The 13,493-nt window shown below is 42.0% G+C and overlaps 1 protein-coding gene across 15 annotated transcripts in view; it reads right to left on the reverse strand.

Moving 5' to 3' along the window:
• The window catches only part of DAB1 (DAB adaptor protein 1), a 414,913-nt gene that overhangs the window by 20,535 nt on the left and 380,885 nt on the right, over nt 1–13,493 (reverse strand). For 12 of the 15 annotated variants that reach the window (XM_068198864.1, XM_068198857.1, XM_068198863.1 and 9 more), the window contains 2 exons: nt 12,564–12,629; nt 8,139–8,198 (listed from right to left, as the gene is read on the reverse strand). In XM_068198864.1, coding sequence (XP_068054965.1) covers nt 8,139–8,198; nt 12,564–12,629 — 126 coding nt within the window. The remainder of the gene's footprint in view (nt 1–8,138; nt 8,199–12,563; nt 12,630–13,493) is intronic. The other 3 variants (XM_068198870.1, XM_068198869.1, XM_068198866.1) reach the window with 2 other exon arrangements.

A 13,493-nucleotide genomic window follows, 5' to 3' on the forward strand; every position in this document is an offset into this window, starting at 1 on the left:
GATCCACTTCCACTCCAGTACTCCCTCTGATCACCAAGTCCTCTGAAAAACATCTTTCCTAAGCAATGCAGAAGCTCAGAATTTAAAAGGGAATTTTAAAACAGGGCTCTTGTGCTCACATGAGTGTGAAGCACCTTCTTCTTTCACTCCCATACACATATCAAGACAGAATATCCAACTTCTGCTACTCAGTCTGTTTTTCACCAGCAACAAGGGATCTACGCTGACATATGGCACGAGAAAACCTGCTTAATACTGCTGTACTTTTGCAAACAAGATGATGAAAGCAGCATCTCACAAAACGTGGTTTTGTAATCTCAGAGAATGGAGCAAAGATGGTGCTTAAAAGCACGAAAAAAATATGTGGTAATTAACTTGTAGTCTGCTACACAGCTCAGCAAGGAAAAAAGAAGAGTATGAAGGATACTAAATATAGCAAATAAGCAGCAATTAGTAATTAACCTTTGAGCTGGGTATTAGCTATTCAGCTCTTTTAAGGCAGTAGAGGGGTTTACACTTGGTTTCTTGCACTCAGGGTGAGTGCTACACCACACAGCCCAGCAGACAAAAGAGGAGTCACCCTACCACAGCCTCTCTGCATCTCCAATTCCCTTCTCCTGACACGGATTTTGCATGGAAGTCTAATGCCAAGTCAAACGGTTGGTCAAACTAAAGATTTCCCATCTTATTTCAGCTGAACGTGTAAAGATTTTGGCTATGACAAGTAACTTTTCTGATGGTCCAAATGGTTATTGCAGCTCAGCAAAGCCCAGTTGTTTGCACCTTACACCACAACTGTTGATATTGCTACGAGCTCCATGAGCTGCAAGCAGTTTGCTAATTAACCACAATTCATTCTAAAATAAACAATTAGAACCGCAGTGAAGGAGTATGTCAGCATTGTGACTAAACCCATCATCAGTCAAACCACATCTGGTAGGTCGAGACATCCCAAAAACATCCCACAGACATTGTTTTCCTGCAGAACTACTGCTGAATTAATGAAGTGGCATGGGAACTCCACGAAGAACTGCTCAATTACTTCCCAATTAAAGAGAATACACAGAAGAATGCGTGTCAAGAAAAAATTGCCAATGTCTTTGCAATCTCCAGCTTCCTGCAGATCCTAAAGATCCTCAAATGCCATGAACTTTCCCAGTCACAGACTGCTGTCACCATCCCAGATTTACAGAGGTACAGCTGAGCACAATCCTTTCATTTTAAGGCTGCTGTGAACATTTCACTGTGGAATCAAGAATGGTTTGGGGTGGAAGGGACCTTGAAGCTCATTGAATTCCATCCCCTGCCAAGAGCAGGGACACTTTCCACCAGATCAGGCTGCTCAGAGCCCCATCCAGCCTGGCCTTGAACACTTGCAGTGATGGAGGCAATTCCCAACCGGTACAGGCCATGTCAGCAACATGAGCTGCCATAAAACCACTGATGGATTTTTATCCAAAATCCAGGCATTTTGGGCATCTGACACTGCAAAGGGTAAAAATCCACTGCTCAGAATCCCATGGGACGTGGGAATCCTCCTGTTTAAATTTCCTCTTTTCAGTTTCACAGGGTAACTCTGAATTAGTGATCACAACCATTCTCCTTCAGAGAATTCTCCTGAAGCCACAAACCCAAGTCCTGAGTGTGATGTACCCAATTACAGGGCAGCCTTGAGCTTCACTGCATTCCCCAGCTGTCCAGTTTCCTTTCTCTGGTGACTGGGAAGCCCTGGATGTGCTGGTTAAGCATCCTGTTAGTCAGTCCTGCACAGCTGAAGAACTGGGACTGTTGGATATAATTGACATCCCGGATTACTGAGGCATGTTGAGGGAATTGAATTGCTCCACTGTTGCTCAATAGCTTCCCTTAAATTAAGGAACTCTTCATATGATCAAAACAGACGCTTACTCATTTGTTTATTTTCTCTTCATTTGCAGGGAACTTAATTCTGAATTCCCTGTATGCTTGGGGTATTTACTCTTATAGGAAATGCTATTTAAAATGCTTCAATTACCACTTTTCTCTGACAGACTCTAATACATCAAGAGACCTCCGGAGTGACTCCAGCTTGGAGCCAGGCCCGCGCTGCTCCCAGGCTACGCATTCCCAAAATAATGAAACTTCCCAGGCACAGAGGGTGATGGTGCCAAGGTCCCAGCCACGTGGTCAGGACAGGGAAAGGATGTCAGGATCACAGCCTGGGGACAAGGGGTGGCTTCCTTTAACTGCAGGTGGGAGACACAAGAGATGAGAACCCAGAGCCAAACTCCACTTCTGGACTGAGACAAGATGCTTGCAGGGAATAAACTTAACAGAGGAAAGGAATAAGGCACAACCTCATATTTATTATTTAAAATCCTTGCAAGGCACTCTTTGACAGGTGTATCTATTGCTTTTCAAAACAAGAAGTGACTGGAACTCTACCAAACTTCAGAAACAAGTAATTTCTATCTTCGTTACTAAATAGCTTCTCATCATGGTATTTTCCAAACTTTGAAATCCCATGAGTTTCAGCAGGCAAAAAAGCCAAGACCTATGTACTTTTGTACCTAATAATGTAGGGTAGCACTGAATGAATCTGCAAAAATTCAACCCCACATTGTGCAAATGATGGAATTTAAGGCATAAAGTAACGCAGATCAGGTAAAGCTGCAAACTTCACTACTTAGAAAGCTGGTTGTAAATAAACATTTTAGCAAATTACTCTGAATTGTAAGGCTCTGAACAAATCCAAAAGCAGTGAATCAACACAAGGTGCAGCTGTCAATTTAATATATCTGCTTCTATCAGAAAAACTCTGTATGGGTAATATCATATAAAAGACAAAAATTCACTATATGTGACAGAACTTTGTGCTACAACCAATGAGGTCCATTTATGGTTCAACTACACTATTTTCTTCACTTTGAAGAATATCAAAAAGTGGAGAATATTACCCCCAAAAAATGCCCAGGCACCCAGGGAAGTTTAGGAATGCAAATACACATGAAGCCTTTAATACACCTGCATAACTGGGAGGAACCATTGAAATGTTTACCATTAATTTATATTGCCCAATTTTTAGATTAAAAACACAAATCTAAACATGGCAGCACCCATGTGCCTCATATCCACCAAGAAAACTCTGTCACTGAGGCAAAGCCTTCATCTTCGGGGCTTTTTAATTTTTTCTTCTGGCTGTTTGAACAGCACAGAGAGAGAACAGTTACAAACTGATCACGGGCAGCACTGCTGGGTTACAGCTTCCCCACACGAAGTGATTATATCCCAAAGTCCGAAAGGATGGCACTAGAAGTGAATTCAAAGCTTTTGACAGCATGTAATCATTCTGCTGGGAGAGCGGGGTTTAGGATCACATTGGGGGAATGGTATTACCCATGCAGGATGGAAAACCTGCTGGCAGGACAACTCCTACAGGTTAAAATCAGCTTAAAATGCAGCCCACAATAGCCATATGGTGTAAAATAACAATTAAATCAGGACATTTTATTCCTATCTGTGAAACAGCACTCCTTCACTGTTAAAACCTGCTATTTGACATGCCAGATGTAAAATCAGGGATGGTCTGAAACATGAAGGTTGCATGGGCAGATTTTCAATGCTCAGAAGCTATCCAGATTATCTCTGTTTGTCTATACATTAACAGTGGATTAATTCTAACACCCAGCCCCTCCTGATTGCTGGAAATCAGACTCTGAATCCAGGTTAGCAGCTTTCTCAATTGTCTTGCTCGACCTGGCAGTGCAAAAACAGTTTTTCAAGTTTTGTTTAAAATGCCTTTCACTTTGAGCTCAAGTGCTAAATTCCACATAAACCATTTAGGTAACACACATGAAGGAACTTCATCACTTTAGGCTGACGATGCTCTAAATTGGGAAGATTAGGGAGGAGGATCTGGCTTCTGCTTCTTGTGCCACTGAAGTTTTTATTAAGGAATAAACCAGAAAAGATAGCTCAAAAAAAAAAAAAAAAAAACCCCAAAAAAACCAACCAAAAAGAAAAACAAATACTGGTTGGATGGGGCTTGGAATAACCTGGTCTAGTGAAAACTAGTGAAAAGAGTCCCTGCTGAAACAGAAGATCTTTAAGGTCACTTCCAATCCAAATCATTTTATGATTTCCATTCTATGATTCTGTCTAAAAAAACAAAGGCTCACCAGATCATCAACCCAGGCCACAAGACATTGTCCCAACAAACTAATATATTTCCCAGTTTTGCAACAAGTAGCTGTACCTGTTAAAAATGCACGTCCCACACTGCACTAATTAAACCTCATACATGGGGTTTAATTGGGTGTCACTAAGTCAGGACATTTGGACACAGGTGTCTCTTTCAGCAAATGTAAATAAAACTGGACAGTTTTCCCAGCACGGATGGCCAGAGACCAGGACTATGCACTCCCCTTCTCCTCATCTCTGAGAATTTGATCCTGGAAGCCTGACTGTGGAGGCTGAAGTCAACATCACCAGCCTGCAAGTTATTCCTGCAAAGCCACTGATACAAACTTCAGGAGAAGCCAGAGGCGGGAATGGCACTGCAATCCCAGCCAGAATCAGAGCTGAGCTTTCCCAAACACACCAGAACCACCAGGCAGGACTTGTGGCTTCTAAACCTGAGTGTGCTCAGGTCCAGCTTCATCTGCTCCTCCCACAGTGTGTCCCAAGACACTGGAATTTGTCCCTTCTGTTCCAGCCTGGTTTGATATTCCCCACACAGCTGGCACCAGCCAAATGCCTGCCTGCACTGCAAGGCACCACCTCTGATGCCTTGGATCTTCACACAGCAGCGAGATGAGTTGTTTGAAAGCCTTCACGAAATTGTTAAGCAGATAGTTTAGACATTTTGATGAGGAAAGAAGGTTTTATTGTGACGTGACTGACAGTCTCTGTGAAGGGTATTTTACAGTCTGACTCTTATTACTAAAAACACTGTGACAGGTAGAACTTGATGTGGATGTTTAATGGGGAGATGAAGGGAAATTATGACAAAAAGAGATCATTAAACATTTTCCTTTTTTTAGAACAGTTAATTTCACACACAGAACTAGAATTTCTAAGTGGAGCATGAACCACTTAACAGAAGAATTTAGGGTAAGCCTGCTTTCTTTGTCTTGATGTCTACTCTCAGTGAATGGGGAATGGGAGAATTGGTCCAAGGACAGAGCAGAGAGAAAATAAGAATGAATTCAAGAAATGTGAGTTAATACAGAGGAAGGGAGAGGTATTGGGAGGGAGCTGAATTCTAGGGAAAGTGTGTGTCTGGAGCTCAGCTGCACACCCAGCAGAGGAAAACCATGGGAGAGCAGTATTTGCTGGGAAGGGATGCAGCAGAGAGGTGGGGAAACACAAGAATTACATTGAGTAAGCAATCTTTCCATCCCAATGTCAGAGCAGTGACTTGGCAAGCAGCCACTGCTGATAATTGGGTTCAGTGGGTCTGTTCCAATCCTGGGATGTGAGGCTCATTCCTTTCTGCCTCATTTGCTCCGTATTTACATTATTTGATATCAGAGATCATGAGGAGCCAGGCTGTAAAGCACTTTGACACCTGCTGACAAACGGCCTCACACCATGGCACAGCATTGTTAAGTACATGAATACACAATTTTGAACTCTCCTGCTCCTCCCTGGCACCACCAGGGAGATGCTTCACACCTTTTGCCTCTGTGGGATTCTGTATCCATGGGGAAATATTTGCCCAAATGGTTCTGGTGCCTTAGGAAGCAGAAAATCAGTGTGAATTACACTGCCCAGTTTCAAAGCAGCCTCTGAAATGGGGGTTCTGCCCTCAAGCCTTTACACCTGGGGTGGTGGAACTCACCCCACCTAAGCCTAATGTTCAGAAGCCATCACAGCTGCAGGTCATCTAAAATTCATCTGCAGCCACAAAGGAACCAGGTGCAGATGCACATTTGTTTCCATCTGAGAGGGACACGTCGTGCAGACGGGAGGAATCTCACAGAATCAGAGATTCACTGAATGGTTTGGGTTGGAAGGGGCCTTAAAGATCATTTCATTCCAACCCCCTGGCATAGGCAGGGAATTCTCCCACTGGAGCAGGGTTGTTCCAAGGCCAATCCAACTTGAGAAGTGGCCAAGTCTCTCCACTGGCTACAGAGAGACAAAGCTGGAGGACACCTGGATGACCGCTTCAATATCCCTCACCTTCCTGCTCAGAGACTAAACTTGCCTGGGAACACACCAGAGGAAAACAATCCCAAGAGGGAAACTCCATCTCTGTCCAGGGACTGTGAGCAATTCAGCCTGAATTCAACCAAAACTTGCTGCATTGTTATTAAGAGCTGAGTGTATCGTCAGCAGAGAGAATTCATTGTGCCTGAAACCCATCAGGAGCCACGAAAAAGTTTCTTACTTCACTCATCCATTATGAAATTATTGAAAGCAAGACCTCCTAATAAAGGAAGTGTCCTTCCATGTTTAAACCAGGTATGTGAGCTTGATTACTTGCCCTCAGATTGAATTTTAGAGGTTTATATAATAATGACAGCTATAAATTGAAAACAAAATTATGGCAGGTGTCTCAATGACAGAGAGCCTCACATGTGGAAGGGTGAGCAATAAATCAGATGGGCAGTGGAATATTAAATTGCTAATTTTAAGAGCTATTGCTCTTTTTTTTCTTTTAATACATACTAATATAAAAAGGTGAAACAGGATCTCAGCTACCTCTTTCCTCCTCTTCTCCTTTTCTTCATTAATTAATGCACAGAAGTTGATTAGAGAAAAAGCTTTAATCCCTTTAAATTTAAACATGAACTAGCAAAAAAAAAAAAAAAAAAAGTGCAACTAGCTTCATGGAGATGGCAGATTAAATGTATTTGATGATTACAGAGTAGGTTCCATGAGTCCTGTATCTCACATCTGCTATTTACAGGACAGAGTAATACCAGACTGTCTGCAGATTTGCAGCACTGCAAATGATTGCAAGCACAGCACACCCAGTCACACTGCAACAACCTAAATTACACACTGTACCCTGAGTGAAACTGAAGCATCACTGAAGGGATAATAAAAGAGTCACAGGAGAAGCACAGCAGAAAAATTGTACCACTGAACTATATGAAAAACTAGGCAAAAATTAAGTGAAAAATCAACAGCCACTCCATGCCCACAAACACCTCAATCAGTGATGCAATGTGAGTTATTTCACCAGATTTGTGCAGGCACCATGAAGATGCCTCCCTGCTCCTACTGGCTCATGGTGAAATACTTCTGGCAGGGTTTGTTTGGTTGGTTGTGCAAAGCCCAGAAGTCACAGTCCAGGTCCCCATCCAGCTCCTTCACAGCATTTTTAATTTTTTTAATCCACATCTTGGTCGCTGTGCAAGTCACCACATCTTGGTGCAAAAAAGTCTCCTTCTCGTGAACACAGCCATCTTCCCCATGCTTACACTACACTGAAATTCTTTTCCTTGGTTTTTTCTCCACTCTCACACAGATCCTCAGAAATACTAATTTTTTTGTGTAACCAAAGCAATCCAACAATTTCTTGAGGGATTTATAGCACAAATTTATATTGAACAGCATAACCTACCCTTCAGCAAACCCACACCTTGTTCTAAGGCAGCTGTCACTTCCCTCAATCACTTGTTACCATTCTTTACACATTTTGGGAAGAAATCCTTCACCTTTCCAAAATACCAATATACAGAATGGGAATGGTGTTTTTTAGCTACACCAGCATATTACCCCTATTTTTTGAATATTTTCCTGCGCACGCAAGGCACAGGACAGAAAAAATTCAGCTGAATTAAGCTTAGTTTCCAGCATACTTAGAGAACTACAGAAATAATACGCATTTGGGTACCAGAGGAACCCTTCAAAACCAGGCAGCACCTCAAGCATTAACAGGCAGAAGGCTTACTGTCAACTCCTAAGCACAAATAACACATTTACAAATGGTGACTTGCCTAAAAATGAGTTAGAAAAGGCAGAAAGGAGATTCAAGCAGTGAATGAGATGGATGTAAGTGACATCACAGTCCCCACCAACCCATAACGTATCACTGACAAAAGTCACAGCACGAGGAATGTATCAAATGTTACAGACAACAATAAAAGCCACAGAAGCTAAAAAACACACTTCCTTTACTGAATATAAATGGGGGAGATACTTACACTTACAGGTTGACTTTTTGGCACATCATAAACACCTTCTTTCTTTTGGCTGGTAGGAACCTGCAACAGCAAAGGAAAACTGAGGTCACTACAAAAGCAGCTTGGATGAAAAACTGCAAAGAGCAAGTGCTATTTATGTAAAGGGTCTACCTAAATGAGTAGTTTATTTAATACTAATTTTTAATACTGATGAAATCGATGATGGTTCCCTTCTTATCCAAGTAGGACCATTAATGGAGGAAATACTGAAGAAATAGAACACCCATCTGAATTTTCTACAGCCCAGCAGTGTTCAGAAAGGAGATTTCCATTCTCAGATAATTTTGGTTGCATGAAGTCCAGGTGTACTTGGAGCTCCTCCTTACTTAAATGGTTGTTTTTCCCTTTAACTTGGGGGTTAGAGATGTGCAATGGAAGTTATGGTTAGGTGAGTGCATCATCTCCCCAGATGAAGAGACACAGAGCAGAGTTACCAAGGTGAGGGTAAGAGATGTTTTTACCTTGTGTCAGATTTCTTCCTCACAATTCATTTAATCATCTAAGAAGAGTCCTAATACTGCAGTGATGGGGCCTTCTGGCTGCTCTATGAAATATTTGGTTATAATGCTCCGATTTTCCTAAGGAACTAAGGCCTCTTGAAGCCTGACACAGGAGAGATGGGCAGGAGACAATGCACTTTAAACTTTGTGTGAGACTTTAGTTGAGCCACCAGTCATGATTTACACCCAGGGGATTTATAACCTGCTCATGCAGACTCAGCTGCTTTGTAGTACTGGGCTGTGCTCGCCCAAGGACCACTTGTTTGCATATTTATAATTTGTGATTATATTTCCTTTCCTCCCTGGAAGCACTGGGTGTCCATTGAAAATTACAAAAGCAAAAAGGACAGTAACCTGTTCTCATCAGTGGTGCTTTTCCCCCAAACAAGGCATTCGGAGTACAAAAGTTATATTAAACTCAGACTGGACTAGGGGAAGCTGAAGAAATGTTACTTATTCATTGAGATATGCTATCATTTATTATTCTATATAATATTCTGTATAAAATCCTCTCTGTACTGTTGTCCCTACTGTTCTTTCACCCCATCACAGCCTTCACAAGAAACTCTGTGGTTTTAACTTGGTGCACATTGAAGAGCTTGTCAGGAACTCTCAAAGAAAGTGAATGAACTTTGTGGAAGATCTCTTCTACTCCTATCCTTGGTTTTCTCTGGCCACTTCCAGTAAAGCCAGTATCACCTCAGATATGTGAAACTGGTAAAAATTCAGTGCCATGGCAACAAGAGTCTGGAAAGAGACTGGAGAGAGCTGGAGGTGACAGTGTGGGAGCAGGAATCAGGAATGGTCGATTTAGGAAAGCTGGGTTTTCACAGGAGGAGAAGAAATGTGGAAGGATAAACTGTTTCTAAACTTTCAACAGTGTGCATTTTTTTCTGTTTTCTCTGAAATCTTTCCCTTTCAGCCATTCTCCTCTTCCTCCTTCCAACCTTTCTGTGAAGTCATCCCAATTTGCACCTACATCTAGAGCTGACTGTGGACTGAGCATTTCCCTGCACTATCAATCCCCCTGTTTCTACTCCAATTTATACTCAGAGAAGAGCTCCTTGCATCTCATGTGAAGACAGAGGAACTTTCCTGAAAGCCATTTCCCCCTCCCAACTCATTGCTGCCCGACCTGCTGTCTTTTCTTGCTGTGCATCACCACATTTGTTTGCTTACTCTGGGGGCTGCAAGGAATTGCTGTTTTTCCTTTGATTAGCAGCACCAGAAAGAGGTACCAGCACTATTTCTGCTGTCAGCTCTGTCTCTGTGACAGGCTGTGAACCATCTGGATGTCTTTGCATCTTGCAGCAATAAAAGCACCACAATCCTAAACCCCCAATCTCGGATTGTCAGCTCCTCACGGAGCAGAACTTGCCTCTCCCACAGAGACCAGGGCTGCCACACAAACACCAAACCACCTCCCAAAATCCCATCTCCACCCCTCCAGAACACCAGGCAGCAGAGGAGCTGCTGTTAAGCAATCTGAGGGTTGGAATGTGCTCAGTGATTGAGTCCTTGCCTAACACATTACAGCAACCTACACAGATAATATTAGAAGAGCAGACACAGACGCTCTTTGGGGTAATGTATCAAAGAAAGGTGACAGACAGAGAAAGAATGCTTAAAAAGAAAGTTGTGACCTCTATTATGCTAAAAAGAAATAGAAATTGTCACTTTCTGCACATATCTTTCATCTGCAATTCCCCAAGGGGTGGGAATGTCTTCCACCAAGGGAGAAGTGAATTAGTTGCATGCCAGCAAATTAAAAGCCAGAGCAGCACCAGCAGAAAGGTTTGGTGAGGCTGAAGCAAGACTGTGTGAGGTTATTGAGCAGATATATGTTTAGCAATGTCTGCTATGGGGAAGGCTTCACAGTAAATAATAGAAGCTGCCACAAATATGCATCAAATTTAAAAAAAATGAAAACCCAACCAATCAACCAAAAGCACAAAAAAAAAAAGAAAAAAGAGTCTTTCTCAATTTTGTTTTCAACAGTAGCCTGATGGTTCTGAGATTACCAGGATCTTGTAAGAGAAACAATTTTGTCAGTGATCTGAGTGTAAAATCTGAGGTGTGGAGACCCATATTTGTGGAAGCCAAGAGCTCAGGAAGCTGTGGGAGCTGGGAAACTCATGGCTATGGACCTGTCTGGGACACCTCAGCATCCATCAATTACAGAGAGACCAAAAATGACTCCTAACTCCCCAATTCAGCATTTGCTGTACTCAGGTAGTGCAGTCCCTGTGGTAAACACAGAGAAGAGTCCTAGACTGTGAAGATCCAGAGTATGGGACATTAATCACAGGTGTTTTCTGTGACCACTGTGGGAGGAAACACTTCATCACATCCAGATGCTGTCAAATAAAGCCTTGAGGAATTCTCTGGTGACTTAGAGGACAGCAACAGCAGTACCTTGAGGTGAGACAAGGCCTCACTACCAGCTTTTCACCTTCTGTTTCCATTTTATGGAAAAGAAACTGCCCAAGGAGTCCTGCAGTCCTCTGGGCTATTCCTCAGAACACAGTTCCAACTTCTTCCCTACCCGCCAATGACTGCTGGAAGATCTACAAACACTGAGAGCAACAGCCCCGTTTTGCCTCCTTCCACCAGTAATTCTTTGAAGTGTCACTAAAAGCTCCACACTTTGATGAACAACAATCACCATTTTTTCCCTCGAATCTAGTTCTCATGGGATCCTTGTTTCTGGCACAAACCTGACAACTCGACTAGCAATTTTTTAACATTTGCTGAGAACAGTCAAACTTTCAACACTGAAAATGTTCAGCCTTAGGCAGACTCTCACCTTGAGTGAGAGCTTTGCATGTCTTGGTCCGGAGATGCAAAAAGCTGCATTTTTGAATGTGCATGGTGCCAAGGGAGCAGCAGGGAGAAATTAAATGAATCTCATATTAATGACCCTCTGATGGCATCTATAAGATGTCATTTTCTAATGTTTAACTTGCATTTCCCTTTCCCACTCAGCTCCTTTATATTTTAGCTTACAGCTACACTAGCCTCTCATTTTTCCCATTACCTTCCTACATTTTCTCATTACTTAATGCTTTTCCTTTTTTTTTCCTTTTTGTTCTATCCTTCCTCCTGCCTACCTTACAATCCTTTCCTACAAGGAGATCAACCTCTAGTCCAGTTGGATGAAATGCTTAATCACTGCTTGAAACTCCTTCCCCTCCACACTGAGCAATTTCCTCGAATCACAATTTTCTCACAGCGTACAAGGATCTCTGCCTATCCTCAGATTTGCCTCTAGTATGTGATACAAAATGAATCACATTATATTTTAATAAACCTCGTACCGATCCCTTGAGGATAAATTGAACGACAAAAGATTATTTTATATTGCTTTCAATGCAGTTTTTTGTCAGTGTGAAGAATGTGGAGCTTGGGCTTTAGCATAACATATGCACTCTGTAAACAGTTTCCCTGGTCTGGGGGGATATCCCTTGAGAGCTCTGAGGTTTTGCTTGGTTATTTCCTTGGTTAGAGAGAAACAAGAGCAGCACCACTGAAATTTCTAGGAATTGCTTGGATGGTCTGCCAACAAAACAGCTCAAGCATGTTTCTCAGAATAGGTGTAAAAAAATTTCAAAAAATTAACAGGAAAAAAAAGAGAATCTCCATTTATCACCTCATATGGTGTACTCAAAAGTTTGTGAGTTGACAAAGTTAATATCAATTCGCAGAAGCTGATATGACAAACAACAGAAAAATCACATTGTGACTGGGCAGATAATGTCACCAGGATGAAATGCCAAGACAGTTTTGGTGATGGATGGAAACTAAAAGCGAGCTATGTATGAAATGCACTTCCACCAAACGCTCTGCGGTCGTTGCGATGGGAACAGCGAGGGGAGAGGTTTTATACCTGATAAATGTTTTCCTCCGTTTCAGGCTCACGGATGGGCTCGTGTCCAGCCTCAAACACAATGTACTAAGGCACCAGCGCCAGAGAAGGGACAGTCAGAGATGAAACAGAAGGGAAAAAGGCCATTTGGAATTCCACGTCAAAACAAAGGCAGGCATTAAAGAAACAACTTCAAAGCACAGGCTGGCAGCAGGACAACTGGTTTGTTGGGAAGCACCAGGAAAGGTTGCTTCATATTTCATGAACGGGCCTAAATCTCCTCTTAATGATCATTAGAGCAACTCCCTAATTCTTCCTCGCCAGGGAGACTGCTTGTGGCCCAATATTAATTTTCTGAAGGCAACGTGAATTTTGCCTCTTTTACATAATGGCAAGTATTTCCACATATATTCATTATCTATGAATAAAAGTGCTAAATCCAAGCTGGGAGAAGGGGCTGGTGTGTGTGGAACAGGCCACATAGCAAAAGGCTGGCACAACACTTTTTCATTTTCAGGTTCTTTCTTTATTATGAAGAGTACAGAACAAAACTCCTGACATAATAGCTGAACAGTAATTTAGGGCATCCTGACTCTTATCATCTTTCTTGCTGCACCTTAGGCACTGTTCAATATTTACTAATGGTTGAATTGGATCCTTTCAGTGTGACTCCCACTGATATGCTTAAGTGGAAGAACACAAAATCCCCAGGAAAAAAAAAAAAAAAAAAAGGAAACTATCACATATTTTGTTTCAGCACAAAAACACAAGAATGGAATTACATCTTTTCCTTTTTCACACTCAGCAGGGTATTGGACATGAATATATTGACATATTTCTGATAGTCATCTTTGCTCCCAGACATTTTTCTTGGATGGAGCAAGACTTAAATTTCAGATCTATTATTAAATCATAGCTCAAACACTAACAAGGGAGTGTGTTACAACATCA

Source organism: Anomalospiza imberbis, chromosome 9, assembly GCF_031753505.1.
Source record: "Anomalospiza imberbis isolate Cuckoo-Finch-1a 21T00152 chromosome 9, ASM3175350v1, whole genome shotgun sequence".
Lineage (NCBI taxonomy): Eukaryota > Metazoa > Chordata > Aves > Passeriformes > Viduidae > Anomalospiza > Anomalospiza imberbis.